Source organism: Orycteropus afer, unplaced genomic scaffold, assembly GCF_000298275.1.
Source record: "Orycteropus afer afer isolate SDZICR_OR568_19922 unplaced genomic scaffold, OryAfe1.0 scaffold00332, whole genome shotgun sequence".
Lineage (NCBI taxonomy): Eukaryota > Metazoa > Chordata > Mammalia > Tubulidentata > Orycteropodidae > Orycteropus > Orycteropus afer.
This window is the reverse complement of record NW_006921919.1, coordinates 1,785,171-1,803,236: the sequence shown is the minus strand read 5'-3', so window position 1 is coordinate 1,803,236 and position 18,066 is coordinate 1,785,171. Positions and strand designations below refer to the sequence as shown.

Below are 18,066 nucleotides of genomic sequence, written 5' to 3'. Positions count from 1 at the left end.
CTCGTATAAGAAGGAGCATTCCTGCTGCACTTCTTCTGGGACAGATTTGTTCTTCTGGCAGTCCACGGTACTTTCAGTATTCTTCACCAACACCAAAACTCTAAAGCATCAACTCTTCTTTGGTCTTCCTTATTCTTTATCCAGCTTTCACATGTATATGAGATGACTGAAAATTTAATGGTTTGGGTTAGCCGCACTTTAATTCTTCAAAGATAATCTGCTCTTCAGCACTTTAATGAGATCTTCTGCAGCAGATTTGCTCAGTTCAAATATCAAGTTGTTGTTAGTCTGATTTCTTGACTGCTGCTTCCATTGGTGTTGATGATGGAACCACATAATATGAAATCTTTGACAACTTCAGTCTTTTGTCCATTTATCATGATGCTGCTTATTGGTCCAGTTGTGAGGATTTTCATTTTCTTTTGTTGAGGTGTAATCCATACTGCAGACTGTAGTCTTTAATCTTCATCACTAAGTGCTTCAAATCATCTTCACTTTTAGCAAGCAAAGTTTTATCATTTGCATATCACAGGTTGTTAATGACTCTTTCTCCAATCCTGATGCCACGTTCATTTTCATATAGTCTAGTTCTGGGATTATTTGCTCAGCACACATTGATTAAGTATGGTGAAAGGATAAAACCCTGACATACTCCCTTCCTGATTTTAAGCCATGCAGTTTCCCCTTGGTCTGTTCAAACAATAGCCTCCTGGTCTATGTACAGGTTCCTCATGAGCACAATTAAATGTTCTGGAATTCTTATTCTTCTCAATATGATCCATAATTTGTTATGATCCACACTGTTGAATGCTTGTCCATAGTCAATAAAACATAAGTAAACATCTTTCTGGTATTCTTTGCTTTTCAGCCAAGATCCTTCTGACATCAGCAATGATGTCCCTGGTCCCATGTCCTGTTCTGAATCCAGCTTGAATTTCTGAAAGTTCCCTGTCAATATACTGCTGCAACCGTTTTTTAATTATCTTCAGTAAGATTTTCTTTGTGTGTGATATTAATGATATTGTTTGATAATTTCTACGTTCTATGGGATCACTTTTCTTTGGAGTGGGTACAAATAAGGATCTTTTCCAGTCAGTTGACCAGGTAGCTGTCTTCCAAATTTCTTGACATAGACGAGTAAGTGCCTCCAGTGCAGCATCCGTTTGTTGAAACACCTCAATGGGTATTCCATCAATTCCTGGAGCTTTGTTTTTTTGCCAATTCCTTCAGTGAAGCTTTGACTTCTTCTTTCCATACCATTGGTTCTTGATCATACGCCACCTCCTGAAATGGATGAACGCTGACCAATTCCTTTTGGTATAGTGACTGTGTATTCCTTCCATCTCCTTTGATGTTTCCTGCATCACTCAGTATTTTGCCCATAGAATCTTTTGATATTGCAACTTGAGGCTTGGATTTTTTCTTCAGTTCTTTCAGTTTGAGAAATGCTGTGTTCTTCCCTTTTGGTTTTCTAAGTCTATGTCTTTGCACATTTCATTATAATAATTGACTTTATCTTCTCGAGCTGCTCTTTGAAGTCTTCTGTTCAGGTCTTTTATCTTGTTATTTGCTCCATTTGCTTTAGCTACTCTCTATTAAAGAGCAAATTTTGGTGTCTGTTCTGACATCCATTTTGGTCATTTCTCCCTTTCTGTCTTTTTAATAACTCTTTGTTTTCTTCATATATGATGTTCTTGATATCATCCTGAACTTTGTCTGGTTTTTGGTCATTGGTGTTCAGTAGGTCAAATCTGTTCTTCAGATGGTGTCTAAATTCAGGTGGGATATAATCAAGGTCATATACATTGACTCCTGTGGACTTGTTTTAATTCTCTTCAGCTTCAACTTGAACTTGCATATAAGTAGTTGAGGTCTGTTCCCCAGTAAGATCCTAGCCTTGTTTTGGCTGAAGATACTCAGCTTCTCCATCACCTCTTTGCACAGCTGTAGTCTATCTGATTCCTGTGTATTCCATCTGGTAAGGTACACTTATAGCCTCCATTTATGTTGTTGAAAAAAGGTATTTGCAATGAATAAGTTCTTCATCTTGCAAAATTCTATTACATGATCTCCAGCGTCATTTCTATCACCAACACCGTATTTTCCAACTACCAATGATTCTTCTTTGCTTCCAACTTTTCCATTCCAATCACTAATAATAATCAAAACATCCTGATTGCATGTTTGGTCAATTTTAGACTGCAGAAGTTGGCAAAAAATCTTTATTTCTTTGTCTTTGGCTTTGGTGGTTGGTTAGTAAATTTGAAAAACAGTTGTATTAACTTGTCTTCCTTGCAGGTATATGGATATTATCCTATCACTGACAGTATTGTACTTCAGGATAGATCTTTTTTTTATTTTCATTTTATTTTATTCTTTTTTCATTTCTGCAGTGTTCCCTCCCCTCTCCTCCCACCCCTGGTAACCAACAAAGAAAAATTCCTTCCATATATAAACTTTTACTTCAGGATAGATGTTGAGGGATTCTTTGTGACGATGAATGCCATGTCATTCCTCTTCAACTTGTCATTCCTGGCATAGTAGATCCTATGGTTGTCTGAGTCAAAATGGCCAAAACCAGTCCATCGACATCATTAAGGCTGACTCTCCTTTGAAAAGGCAGTTGTGTTTTGAATACCTTCCGACTTGAGGGATTCATCTTCCAGCACTATATCAGCAATGTTTTAGGGCTATTCATAAAGTTTTCCAGTAATATATCAGTTTTTCACTGCTGTTCATAAGGTTTTCACTGGTCAATCAGTTTCTTGAAAAGTGGATGGCCCCTTCCTTCTTCTGAGTCTGTCTTAGTCTGGAAGCTCTACTGAAACCTATCCACCATGGGTGACCCTGCCAGTATTTGAAATACCAGTGGCATAGCCTCCACTCTCACAGTAACATGCAAGCCACCAAGGTAGGACAAACTGACAGTTGATAATTCTATTAATAGTAGAAAACAAACAAACACAAACACACACAAGATCATTCACAAAAATAAAACTAAGATGGATTATTTGAGCTAGGTGTAGGGAATTAATCCAGTTCCTAATGGAAAGCCCAAGATTTCTGTTTGTGTGGTAGATAAGGCAGTTGGCTACTAACCAGAAGGTCAGTGGTTCAAACCCACTGGCCACTCCCGTAAAGATTTAGAGCTTCAGAAACTGGAGTCAGGATGGTTATGAGTCAGAATTGACTTGATAACAATGAGTTTGGTGTTTTTGAATGGAACAGACTTCAACAATAAGTATTGAATTTTGCACATTTTTTGTCAGAGTACATTGTATAGTGGGACAGCATTCCTCTGTCATGCTGAAATATGATGGAGTTGTTGTTATTGTTGTTATGTGCCGTTGAGTCAGCCCTGACTCATAGCGACCCCTCCTTGGGTTTCCAAGGCAGTAGATTGTCCAACCTTCCTTCCGAAGAGTGGCTGGTGGATTTGAACTGCCAGCCTTCTGCTTAGCAGTCAAGTGTACTAGGCACTATGCTACCAGAACTCCCATGATGGAGTTAGAAAGTAAAAAAAAACCCATCTTTTCTATTGCCTTCCAAGAGTCCGGGTGGTGCAGTGCTTAAAACACCTGGCTGTTAACAGAAGGGTCCTGTCACTCTGCAGGAGAATGATGTAGCAGTCTGCTTCCTTAAAGATTACAGCCTTAGAAATCCTATGGGGCAGTTCTACTCTGTCTAACAGTGTCACTGTGAGTGGGAATGGATTCCATGACAATGTGTTTGGTTTTGTAGCCTTCCTTTTCTTTGTTTAACTTTAGTAGTATACTCAGGAAAAAGTAAAAGTGGAAATCACAATACGTCTAATGCCAGTGATTTTTTTTTTTTTTTTTTTAAATACTAAGCTAACTTTCTCCTGGGGGTGGCCAGTTGCTAAGGGAGATGGGTTTGAAAGGGCCCTATTAACCCAAGGTCAACCGATGGTGTAGCTACAAAACTGGAGCCAGGCAGGGTCCACTTCGGAGAGCCAGATGAGTAGGCTTAATTCATGTCCTTCCCCTGCAGGAACGCGTAGTGTCAGAGAATGGGCTTTTTGGAAAGAATGGAGACTGGGGCAGATGATGATTTCTCCGGTTAGAGATGAAATCTGGCATTAAGAGGGCCTCACTGAATCCCAGTAATAACCAAACAACTGGTGTTGTCCAGGGCAGGAAAGTGGGAGGCAGGAAGCAGAAAGGCTCAAACTTCTTTCCTTGGGTAGGCTCAGGGATTTACTTTTAGCAAATATTTATTGGGGTCTAATAAGTGTCAGGCATGGTGTAAAGCGCTAGGATGCAAAGCCCAGTGATATATGGTCTTGGCTCACAGTTCAGCAGAATGGCTTTAACGTTCTTCAAGGGCTTTGATAACTTTTATCCTGGGAGTTATCAGGGTAAGTTGTATCTAAATCCACCCAGAATTTTAAAGATTTCAAAACAAAGAGAGAAAAAAATCAATCAAACAAACAAAAAAACCAAAACCGAGATACGGGATTGGGGTGGAGGAAAAGAGTTGCAGGGATTGATTCCAGACTTGGGAGCCGCCAGACACGGAGCTGAGGTGATGTTGCCTCCTGGCTGGAGACAGTGAAGACCGTCCCCCGCATTGGCATACTCTGGCTTGACTCCGGCGCAGCCAGGGAGGGCGGCTGGCAGCAGGGAGCCCAGCAGGGGCCAAGTGGAGGTCGAGCTCGCGGGCGACGCTGCGTGCCTAGTACCCACAACCTCGCGCCCACAGGGGAAGATTTCTCGGCTCGTGCCCCTGTTGGGTACCAAGAACTCAGGCCTCACCATTCCCCGGTCCGTCCGTGCCTTCTCTTTCCCAGTTCTTGCCACCAGTCGTGTCTCAGACCAGCTCCAGAGTGCTCCACTCACGACCGCCCTCGGCTGTCCAGACTCACCGCGCCCCAGGGGGCAGGAGCAGAAGCGCGGCGCTGCCGGAGGCTAGAAGAAGAGAGAGAGGCGGTCGCGGGCTTGGGATGGGAGGGGGCTAGAGAGGGGGATTCGAGTGATGGTGCAGCTCCGCCCCCCGCCCCCTCCTCTCGTCGGGTTCAGAACCAGAGGAGCCAGAGAGCATGGACCAAACCCCGCTGCGCTGGCACCATGACGCTCACCGGGTTGGTGACTGCTCTGATTTTAGGGGCGATCTCCGAAGTGGTCAGCTTTCATCCGATCCTCAGTTACTCCCTCCACCTTCCCACTCAACCTCGGCAGCAGAAGACGCCTCCAGCGCCTCCTTTTCCCCGAGTCCCGCGCCCTCAGCTCGCTCTACACTCCCAGCGCCTGCATGCGGTCCGTGCGGCTCACACGACCCAGCCGCACCTCCGGGGCTGCCCGGCAGGCGAGCCGTGGGTCAGCGTGACGGACTTCGGCGCCGCATGTCTACGTTGGGCAGAAGTGCCACCCTTCCTGGAGCGATCGCCTCCGGCGAGTTGGGCTCAGCTGCGAGGGCAGCGCCACAACTTTTGTCGGAGCCCAGACCGCGCCGGCAGACCTTGGTGCTTCTATGAGAACGCCCACGGCAAAGTGGACTGGGGCTACTGCGACTGCAGACACGGTGAGTGGCCTGGGGCAGCAGCCGTGACTCCGGACTGGCGCAGAGCCAACCTGGGTTGGGGCGGGCGTAAGTGTCTCTAGGAGAGAGAGAGAGAGGGTGGGGTAGCGAGTTTGCATTACAGAGTGTGGTAGTGGGCTACGACAAAGTACATTAGTACCATAGTTAAAGTTACGAATGTATGCTTTGTATGTGCAGGTTGTCAGCAGTTACAGTTTCTATGTAAGGTGCTGCTTGGGTTCCTGCCTTCTGGCAACTCTGTGGGTATATAAAACAAACGAACAAATAAAAACTCGCTGCGGTCGAGTCCATCCGGACTCGCAGCGACCCCTCCTTGGATTAACGAGACGGTATCTCTACGGAAGTAGATTGCCCAGTCTTCCTAACAATGAGTGACTGACTGCTGGGTTTGAACCGCCATCCTTCTGGTTAGCAGTCAGATGTCTTAGACACTACACTACCAGAGCTCCCTGTTGTTGTTGTTTGCCATCGAGTCGCACCCGACTCATAGCGAAGCCCCTTGGGTTTCCGAGGCAGTATCACTACGAAAGTAGATTGCCCCATCTTCCTTCTGAAGAGTGGCTGGTGGGTTTGAACCTCCAGCCTTCTGGTTAGCAGTCAAAATGTTTTAGGCACTAGGCTACCAGAGCTCCTACCAGAACTCCCTATAGTTGTGTAAATGTGTTGGGCGGATGTGTATTCTCTAGATCTGCTAGCCTTTATGGTGTTGCCATATTTACATAGAAGAAGGGAAGAAAAGGAGGAAAGAAAATTGCTAATTACTTGTTATGAAAAGGGAAATATTAAATTTACTATGTCAATCAATAACCTCCTCCCTGCCCCATATGTCCCTACTTAGAAAAATGTGGTATTTTTTTTTTGCTACTTAATCCCATCATTCATCTTCGTTTGAAAAAATATGACAAAATTTGCATTTTTTTAGCTTTGTAAAATTAAATCTTTTCAGAGACTCTGGGCCAAAATACATCTTGTTCAGATTCTGAGGCACAATATGGTAAGATCACCAGGGAGTGAAAGAAAGAAAAAGGGAAAATAGGTGGAAGAGGAACTGCCCTAGCATAGAAGCAACTTAACATAGTCAAATACAGTTTTTCAGATTTCCATCACTCAGCTTTAAATGCTATTTGTGGGAAATTGGGATTTGTTAGCAATGTCAAGAGATAAAGTTGGTAAGACACTTTAGTTTTGTGTCAATAAAGGCATCACACTGATGAATTTAATGTAAATGAAAAATCTACCTTTTAACAGTTCCTCATTTTGAATTGTTGGGGTTTCATTTAATATTAGGGTCATTTTTTCCTTCTTTGTTTAAATAACTGGGGAAGAAAAACCTTGTGTCCTTCAAAGATTGAATTCCCCTTAATACATTTTTTTTGGCAGCTTTCCATCCCAGTAGGTGGGGTAGAGGCTTCATGAATTGGGATTCTGAAACATGTACTTTATACCTTTTTGGAGGTTAACTTTTCCCATGTCATTTTTTTTTTTTTTAACAGAAATATTATTTATGTCTTCTTTCAGTTGCATTAGTGCTTTGTGTTAAAGGAAAGTGATAGGAAGGTTAAGACCACTTATCCTTCATCTTAGAGAATGAAGTCATTCCTATACTCATGTTTCGTGGACAGAATGCAAATGTTGCTATAAAAAATTTGTAGTGATATCAAGCAAAGGGCCTTAGCATTGTCTTATTATTTACTGTAGGAGATTATTAGTAGTAAAATCTAATGTTTAGCAAGTATTGGCAATTTTTTTTTGTTTTCCTATTATTCTTAGTTTTGTAAATGGGTAAGGGTGCAGGATAATTAGGATATAAATGTGTGGGAAAGAATACACATGTTTCCTTTAAATGTATATAAACACATACAGAGACTGGAATTCAAAGTTAAAGAAACTACAGTGATCTATTGCTATATTTCTGATATATAACTTTTTCAGCTTTATATTCCAAATGAGAGCAGTTTGCCTTTGGGTTTCTTTGCCCTCTCTCCCTTTTAAATGAAAACATTTAAATATTTAAATCCAACAGTCACTCAGACTTTTTACGATGCCTTTTTTGGTTTAAGTTCACAAAGGAGCTCTGGTGGAGTAGTGGTTAGACTATTTGGCTGCCAACCAAAAGGTCGCCAGTTTAAACCCACCAGCCATTCCATGGGGAGAAAGACAAGGCAGTCTGCTTTCATAAAGATTTATTGGAAACCCTATCAGGCAGTTCTGCTCTGTTCTAAATGATTGTGAGTTGGAATCTACTCAGTGGCAGTGTGTTTGGTTTAGTGACATTCATAACTAATTCTCACTAGACAAAATCCCAAAGGCTACATAATAGTTGTGTGTGCTTCTTGGAGTAAAGTGATTGGACACAACAGAAACAAATCACCCAAGTGGGGGAGATAAATGCCTTCTCACCCCTCCCCCCCAAAAAAAACCAGTTGGCTACATGATAGTTGAATTTCTTTCAAAGACTCAGTCCTGATGTCCAAAGCTTTCCACTCTGTTTACTCCTCAGGTGCTGGTTAGGCATAGTCCACACCTTGGAACTGACTAGTATATTTTGAATCGTATGAGTTTCCTGGCCCTACATTTCAGTCGGGAGCTCTGGTAGCACAGTGCCTAAAGGCACTTGACTGCTAACTAGAAGGCTGGCAGTTCAAACCCACCAGCCACTCCTTGGAAGAAAGATGGGGCAATCTACCTCCATAGTGATATGCCTCAGAAACCCAAGGAGGGGATGCTATGAGTCGGGTCTGACTCGACGGCACATTAACAACAACAACAACATTTCAGTTAGATGTGTGAACTGGAAGTATCCTTGAAAGGTGAAAAGAATATTAAATTGTGCTATTGTGTTTTAGAAAACATTGGTGTCCCTTTTGGCTCTGTCAGTAGCTACGCAATGTTGGGTAAGACTCTTGACTCTATTTTTTTTTCATCTCAAAGAAAGCAGTGTCTGAATAGATTAATTCTAAGTAACTTCCCAGCTCTGAACATGTATACAACATGACCTGGTCTGATAATAACATATAGGATTTATTGAGCATTCATTCTGTGCTGGATGATGGATTAGCACTTTATATTCATTTTCTCATTTAATTCTTGTAGCAGCCTTATGAAATAACATCTTACAGATGAAGATATCAGGAGGCAATGTACTAGGTGTGTAAAAGAAAGTTGGATTAAATATGTACATTTTCAGCTTATTTTCCTCTAGTTCTTTGCTTATTTACCCATGGAAAAATACCTATATTATGTAGTGATCCTCTTTTTGTAGATATGGGCTAGCCAAAAAGTAATAGAGAAAGGAATTATGTTTGGCTCAATGCACAGGATTTCCAGTCTCTTATGACCTGAAAATCTCCAAGGTTTTTTTTCCTTTTATGATAACCAGCAAAACCAAAAGAAAAGAAGAATTTATAGTAATGAGATCAGTCCTTTAACAAACAAACTGGTAGCTAGAATCTGGTATGCGTTGCGTGAAGAGAAATGGTGAAATTGGTGCTTTCATGATGAAGGGTTGGTTGAAGTCCAGTTGAAGGGTGGGGAGAAGGCTGATGTGGTCCCAGATCCTGGCTCTGGCATGAGTCAGAGCAGGGTATGTGGGGTTGGTTGGCCGGAAGGGCCTCTGGAGGCATCAGTGGCTCAAATGTCTGGGATGGAGAAATGTGATGCCTGGGCTTTAGTTGTATGAGCCTTGCCAATTTGTAATGAAGACTCATTCAGTGGACCACCTCAAATCAGCTCCGTGGAAAAGTTTACAAAGTAGGAATCAGAATCACCTCAAGACTTGTTAAAATACAAATTCCTAATTTCTCCCCTAAAGGCCCTGATGAAGTGATTCTTAGACGTGGCTTGGAATGTGCACTTCTAATGAGTAGCCAAGGTAATTTGAATTGTGAAGTCTCTGCCACAATCAGAGAATACCCACAGCAGGGTTTCAAAACCCACCTAGAATATATATCATGGGAGCTCTGATAGTGTAGTGCCTAAGGCACTTGACTGCTAATCAGAAGGCTAGCGGTTCAAACCCACCAGCCACTCCTCGGAAGGAAGATGGGGCAATCTACTTCCATAGTGATACTGCCTCGGTGATCATGTAGACTAACTGAACCTACCATCCTGTGACTTACTCCTGCTAGGCTTGGGATGCATAAGTCATGTTGATGGTCATTTTTTGTGTGGTTTAGAAAATGGCACTGCTGTTTTTTATCTGTCTGGGTAGGGATAATAATGACCTAGGTCATCAGGATATGATTATGAACTGAATGTAAGCTGGGTTATTTACACATTGCTAGAGAAGGCATTAATAGAACTTGATCTCCCCTTCCCTCCAACAATAATTGCCAATAATTTAGAATCTTGACTGGGAGGGGAAATCACTTCCAGTCTGTGGTTGGCATGTCAGATGGGACAACTTGCTTGATGCTGTTCTAGGAAATCCCCTGTGTTAAAATAAGTCAAGTAGAACTCAACCATCGGTGGCTGAAACTGATGGGTAAAATGGAAAAAATACATGATAATGCTGTCATAATTGAGATTTTACCAGAGGAAAGAAGTCATAGATCTCATTTTCTATCATGTCACACTATTCATTCATATGCACAAACCCAACCTCAAAGCTCTTGATTCAAATGGAGAAAGTGGACTTGTGGGAAAAGTACTATTGTTTATGGGCTGTCCTCTTTGAAGTCCATCTGTTGTTTGCAGAGAATGTTAATTAAAATGTTGGCTGAAAGCTGCTGTTCCCTTCCTTTTTTTTTTTTAAATTATTGTAATGCCACATCTTGAGTCTATGTAGCAGGTGCAGAAAAACATTTATTAGCAATACCAGATTTGATACATTCCCTGGCTAAATATTAAATATTTAGCTCAATCTGCTTTTCAGACTAAGGCAGATTGTAAAATACTTTTGATTTGGGGCATATCTGACTCTTAACTAGATTGAAGATTCTTTGGAAGGAAAATGAGATATCCAGTTACTTTGCCTTTTCTGATTTATTATTCATGGCTATATGTACATATGGTCACTGTTTTCTTGTGTGTTAAGGTAGTGTTTGTAAAGGTAGTTTGGTTGACAGACTTAATTAACTATCCAGTAATAAGGGACCACTGCAATACCTTCACTTAATGGATATTATTCAGTGAATAAAGTGAGAGTTGTAAGAATTATATATAAAAATGGGGCAAATGCTTATGATAAAGGGAGAAGATGGATACAAAATGACCATCTGCAAAAATAGAGATACCTATGGAAAGTTTGGAAGAGAAAACTAATGACAGTTATTTGTTTGGGTATGATTGTCAGTCAGCTAGAATGTTTTTGATGAATGCAAAGAATAGAAAATGCAACTCAAAATGACTGAAACATAAGGAGATTTATTATTCATATCACAAGAAGTCCATATGCTGGGCAGGCCCTAGCATGGTATAACAGGGCTACAGCTCTGTTTCTTTGCTATACTCTTGGCTTTTATCCTTAGGCCTGTAGTATCATGGAGGCCCCTGAGTGGTACAAATGGCTTGTGTTTGTCTACTATCCTAAAGGTTGGTGGTTTGAACTCACCCAACACCATAGAAAAAACACTTGGTGATCTGCTTGTATAAGGATTACAGCCAAAACAACCCTATGGAACAATTCTGCTCTGTAGCACATGGGGTTGCTACGAGTCAGAATTGACTCATCAGCATTGGATTTGGTTTTTAGTTTGGTGGCAAGATGACTCTAGCTCTTCCAATGTTCACAGCAAGAGACCCATGTGTAAAGGAAAGAGGGTCCTTCTTCATATATATCCCTTTGAATGGATGAGGAAACTTTCCCAGAATTGCCCCCAGCAGACTTCCTTCATTTCTTTAGCAAAGACTGGATCACATGTTCTTGCCTAGCACTCTCTAGAAGGAAAATACAATTATCATGATTGGCTAGACTAATCCAGATAAACCTCTAAGACATATAGAGATTCTGCTTGCAAAGAGGAAGGAGGGTGTAAATAATTTAAAAAGTTGAGTTGAGAAAGGCTTCCTTCATTTTTTAGCCATAGCTAAATGAATAACCCACCACTCCTCTGTCGGTTTGTCATAGTGTGGTGGCTTGTGTGTTGCTGTGAAGCTGGAGGCTATGACACTCATATTTCAAATACCAGCAGGGTCACCCATGGTGGACAGGTTTCAGTGGAACTTCCAGACTAAGACAGACTCGGAAGAAAGATATGGCCATCCACTTCTGAAAAATTGGCCAGTAAAAACCTTATGAACAGCAGTAAACACTGTCTGATATATTACTGGAAAACAATTTGAATAGCAGTAAAACATTTTCTGATATATGTGCCTGAAGATGAGCCCGTCAGGTTGAAAGGCACTCAAAATATGACTGGGGAAGAGTTGCCTACTCAAAGTAGAGTCAACCTTAAGGCCATGGATGGAGTAAAGTTTTCAGGACCTTCATTTGCTGATGGGGCATGACTCAAAATGAGAAGAAACAATTGCAAGCATTCATTAATAATCAGAACGTACAATGTATGAAGTATGAATCTAGGAAAACTGGAAGTTCTAAAAAATGAAATGGAACACAAAATTGATAATGTAGGCATTAGTGACTTTAAATGGACTGATATTGTCCATTTTGAATCAGGTAAACTGTGATGGGAATGACAAATTGAAGAGGAATGGCATAGTATTCACGGTCAAAAAGAACATTTCAAGATCTAGCCTGAAGTGCAATCTGTCTGTCAGTGATAGGATAATATCCATACACCTACAAAGAAGATCAGTTATTACAACTGCTATTCAAATATATACACTGTTCTGGTTACCTAGTGCTGCTCTGACAAGAATATACCACAAATGGGATGTCCTTAACAAACAGGAGTTTATTATCTTACAGTTTGGAGGCTTTAAGTCCAAGTTCAAAGTGCCAGGATCCATCCCACTGGCTCACAGGAACAAGCAGCCTCACGCTCCAGAAGCGAGTTGGTGAAGGTTTAACTTTTTGAAACCTAGGGGGCTATGGTGGTTCCACCCTCAAAGGCCATGGTCCTACCTTTTGAGGCTGAGGCAGCTCTGCTTCAGGTTTCCTTAGTCTCTCTGCTTCTGTTGATTAACACCCGAGGGCAACTCACTCCGCCCGAAATCTTTCCTCCCAAAGGACACTTAACTTTCTTGCTCTGTGGGTCTGCCAACCTGCTACTCCATTTTATGCCAGTCTCTTCAGCAATTAATACTTGAAGGTAACTCACTCCACCAGGAAACTGCCTACTCAATGGCACCCGGCTTTCTCCTCCGTGGGCTGGTAAGCCTGTTGCTGTTTAATGCTGGTCTCTGGGCTCTGCTACTGCAATCTTTCATGCTGGTCTCTCTGCTGGTATCTCTGCCAGTCTCTTGGCTCTGCTCCTGCTGTCTCTCATGACATATGCCGGGGTCTCTCTGCCAGGGTCTTGGGTCAAGGACACACTCCACTCCTGTTTCCACATTTTAGGTATCTGTCAGCAGCACCCCACTCTCTCGGTACCATATTCTGGTCTAGTTACCTAGTGTTGCTCTGACAAGAAAATACCACAAATGGGATGGCCTTAACAAAAGGAGTTTACTCTCTTACAGTTTGGAGACTTTAAGTCCAACATCAAATGCCAGGCTCCAGGGGCTGGGTGAACGCCCCTCAACCATGGAGTCTAACTCTTCCTCCTGCTCCCGGCCCACTGGAGCTATAGGCATTTCTTCACTCAGACAGTTGCTGGCTGATAAGGATGACAAACCCAAGGTCAGCAAATAAAATGGCACAGTCCTGATGTTACTAAACCACATGGCAGACCATTAATTTAAGTCCATTTGTAAGTCCCAAGGTTGGCAGAACATGTCAGGCTGCTGAACAATGAGACAGCTACATGCAGGATCCAAGCATGCCATAAGCTAGAGACTATCCCCAAGGCTTCTCCTTGTATACAGGAAGCTAACCACATCCCAAAGGCAGCTACTCAGCTGCTTATGGTAGATCCCACCATGGAGATGATTGCCAGTCTCATCATGGAGAATAACTACCACCAGCTGGCCAGCCACTCAACCAGGCCCAGACAAGTTGATGTACAAATTTAACTACCACATACACCAACCACTATAACCAAAGATGAAGAAATTGAAGACATCAACCAATTCTGCAGGCTGAAGTTTATCAAACATGCAATCAAAATGTATTGATTATTATTGGTTATTGGAATTCAAAAGTTGTAAACAATGAAGCAGTACTGGTAGTTGGAAAATATGGCCTTGGTAAAAGAAATGATGCTGGAGATTGCATGATAGAATTTTGCAAGATCGATGACTTACTCATTACAAATACCTTTTTTCCATAACATAAACAGTGACTATACATGTGGTCCTTGCCAGATGGAATGCACACGAATCAAGTTGACTACATCTGTGGAAAGAGGCAGTGGAGAAATTCAATATCATCATTCAGAACAAGGCCAGAAGCTGACTGTTGAACAATCAACTGCTCAAATGAAAGTTCAAGTTGAAGCTGAAGAAAATAAAAACAAGTGCATGAGAGCCAAAACACAACCTTGATTATGTCCCACCTAAAGTTAGAGACCATCTGAAGAATAGATTTGATGTATTGCACACCAGTGACCAAAGACTAGATGAATTGTGAGATGACATCAAGAACATCCTACATGAAGAAAGAAAAAGGTCATAAGAAGTCAGGAAAAGAAGAAGAGATCAAAATGAATGTCAGAAGAGACTCTGAAATTTGCTCTTGAATGTAGAGCACCTGAAGTGAATGGAAGAAATGAAATAAAAGAGCTGAACAGAAGATTTCAAAGAATGCTTGAGAAGACAAAATAAAGTATTATAATGAAATGTGCAGAGACTTGGAATTAGTAAAACAAAGGGGAAGAACATAGTCAGCATTTCTGAAGCTATAAGAATTGAAGAAAAAATGCAAGCCTGGAGTTGCAATGTTGAAGAATTCCGTGGGCAAAATATTGAATGATGTAGGAATCATCAAAAGAAGATGGAAGGAATACACAGACTTGCTGTACCAAAAAGAATTGGTGGACATTTAATTATTTCAAGAGGTGCTACCATCTTTGGCTATAGTGGTTGGTGTATGTGGTAGTTAAATTTGTATGTCAACTTGGCTGATCCTGGTTGCCCTTGGGATGTGGTCTGCTTCCTGATCAAGAAGCAATGGTATTGGAGGAAGTAGTTCAATCTGCACTAAAGGCATTGGCAAAAAAGAAGCCTCCAGGAATTGATGGAATACCCCTTGAGATCTTTCAACAAATGGATGCAGCACCAGAGGTGCTTACTTGTTTATGCCAGGAAATTTGGAAGACAGTTACCAGGCCAACCTCTTAGAAGAGATCTGTTACAAAGAAAGGTAATCCAACAGAATGTGAAAATTATTGAACAATGTCATTAATATCACATGCAAGTAAAACTTTGCTGAAGATGATCCAAAAGCAGTTGCAGCAATATATTCACAGGGAACTGTCAGAAATTCAGGCTGCATTCAGAAGAGGATATGAAATTAGGGATATCATTGCTGATGTCTGATGGATCTTGGCTGATAGCAAAGAATACCAGAAAGATGTTTATCAGTGTTTCATTGACTATGCAAAGGCATTCAACTGTGTGGATCATAACAAATTATGGATCACATTTCAAAGAATGGGAACTTCAGAACACTTAATTCTGCTCACGAGAAACCTGTACATAAACCAAGAGGCAGCCATTGAAATAGAACAAGAGGATACTGTATGGTTTAAAATCAGGAAGGATGTGTGTCAGGGTTGTATCCTTTCACCATACGTACTGAATCTGCATGCTGAGCAAATAATCTGAGCAGCTGAACTACATGAAGAACGTGGTATCACGATTGAAGGAAGACTGATTAATAACCTGACATATACAGATGATACAACCTTCCTTGCTGAAAGTGAAGATGACTTGAAGGACTTATTGATGAATATCAAAGACTACAGTCTTCAGTATGGAATACACTTCAATGTAAAGAAAATGAAAATGAAAATCCTAGCAACTGGACCAATACAACATCATGATAAATGGAGAAAAGTTTGAAGTTGTCAGGAATTTCATTTTACTTGAATCCACAATCAATACCCATGGAAGCAGCAGTCAAAAAATCAGATGTCATATTACACTGGGCAAATCTGCTGCAAAAGACTTCTTTACAGTGTTAAGTAGCAAAAATATCACTTTGAAGATTAAGGTGCACCTGACCCAAGTCATGGTATTTTCAATTGCCTCATATGCATGTGAAAGCTGGACAATGAATAAGGAAGGCCAAAGAAGAGTTGATGCCTTTAAACTGTGGTGTTGGTGAAGAATACTGAAAATAACATGGACTGCCAGATGAACAAGCAAATCTGTCCTGGACGAAGGGCAGCTGAAATGCTTCTTAGAAGTAGGAATGGCCATACTCGTCTCATGTACTTTGGTCATGTTGTCAGAAGACACTGGTTCCTAGAGAAGGATATCATGCCCAGTAAAGTACAGAGTGAGTGAAAAAGGGGAGGACCCTTAATGAGTTGGACTGACACAGTGACTGCGACAATGGGCTCAAGCACAGCAAATATTATGAGGATGGCACAGGATTGGGCAGTGTTTCTTTCTGTTGTACCTAGGGTCCCTATGAGTTGAAGCCAATTCAGTGGCATCTAACAACAGCAACAATAGATGAATAACAGGTATCTCTGTGGTGCAGATAATTTGAACCTGGCTATTCACTGAAAGGTTGACAGTTCCAATCTATTCTGAAGCACCACAGGAGAAAGAGCTGGTGATGTATTTTTGAAAAAACAAAAACAAAAACAAAAAAAACCGACAACAGTATCAAGAACCCTCTGGCACACATGGGGTTGCCATGAGTTGAAATTGACTCAATGGCGAAGGGTTTAGATAAATAACAATTAGAGCCTGATTTGGTTGAGTAAGCATAATATATTTCTGAAATAAATAATTTCATATTTGAGAATACTGAAGTTAGTTCAGTTGTAGGTAAACATAGTTTTAGTTCTAATTTTTAAGGTTTTTCTCTTCCCTTCATTCAGTCATTAAACATTTCCTGAGCTCACACTAGATGCAGAATCTACAAAGATGAATTGGAAATCACGTGTGTCCTCTGACTGAGGACAACTACTCTCTGACTGAGGTGCCGACAGAATGATAAGCAATTTCATTACCTTCCCTGTGATACATGCTTTGGAAGGCAGATAAGAGGATTACTATCAGGTGCAGTTTAATTTCATCATTCAGTGCCATACAATAAGATGGTAATCCCCTTACCATTTGTTTTTATGTAACTAGTTCAAGGACTAACAATTTATGAAAGTTTTTGTTAAGGAGGCATACATAAATTCTTAATGTACTGTAACTTAAGCATGGCTAGGGGCTGCTTCTTTTGCCTAATACATATAATGTTTTAAACCAAGAAATAATTTATGAGATTTATAAATTTCTAATAAGTACAATGTAAATGAGTAGAATTGCTTATTCAGAGGATATTCTCTCATTTTGAACCAGACAATTCATTTTCTTCTCATAGATAAAAATATATACATGAATAATAAATGAGCAATTAATATGAATTATAGATGTGAACTAATAGAGGCAAATATAGTTCATTTAGATCTTAGTTCAAGAAGATGCCGTATGTTAAAAGATAATTTGATTTCATATTGACTTGGGATGATTTGAATAAGATTTACTATTTCTTAGTGCTAAACAGATTTAAACTAGGGGAAAGTATAATTAGAAAAACATAGTATGCCTCAGTACTGTCTGATACAGTGTAGAAAGAAAATAACATCAGAATTAACCTAGCATCCCTATTGTACTTGAAAAATTTAACTAACAGGTACCCAAACCAGTTGTTTCCATGTACTGTGATTTTTAAAAATGTAGTTAATAATTAAGACAGGAAATGGCCATATTGTGTATTTTAGCGTAATGTTGCATCTGGTATATGACAACATCATGTTTAATTTATTTGTTAATTTTGCATACTAAATTTTCCAACACGTAATGGGCTCTTTTCTAGTCATCTTGAATACTTCATAAATTGAAATTTCTTTGTAGCCCACAGCTTTAAATATACTTTTTGTCAAGGATTGAGCAACAGCTAATGTCACAAGCATGCACTCTTTCTATTGCACCAGAAAAAATAGAAATAACTAATATCAACTATTGTATACATCTGTGAAGTTCAATAATAGATGAAAGAGGATTTGTGTGATAGCTTGTTTTTTTTTCACTCCTTTATTACATGAACTATGATTTTTAAAGATTTAAAAATATTAATAATTTATTCAGAAAACATCGTTGAGATAGGTCAATGTTTTTGCTGTTTTACTTTCTCCTCAAATGAGTGAATGCTATTCTGTAAGTACATGATAAGTAGTGGACTAAATGTTGTTGTTGTTAGTTGCCTTCCAGGTGGCTCTGACTCATGGCCACCTGATGTGTAACTGAACAAAATGCTGACCTATCCTGTGCCATCTTCAT

The 18,066-nt window shown here is 40.5% G+C and overlaps 1 protein-coding gene and 1 pseudogene across 1 annotated transcript in view; one reads left to right on the top strand and one right to left on the bottom strand.

Annotated features, from left to right (window-relative positions):
- The window catches only part of LOC103206860, a 58,950-nt pseudogene extending 54,172 nt beyond the window's left edge, over positions 1-4,778 (bottom strand).
- Positions 4,779-5,087: 309 nt separating this feature from the next.
- PRSS12 (serine protease 12) overlaps positions 5,088-18,066 on the top strand; it is a 192,822-nt gene continuing 179,843 nt past the window's right edge. Inside the window, exon 1 of the mRNA XM_007952377.1 lies at positions 5,088-5,541. Within this exon, the coding sequence (XP_007950568.1) occupies positions 5,088-5,541 (454 nt within the window). The remainder of the gene's footprint in view (positions 5,542-18,066) is intronic.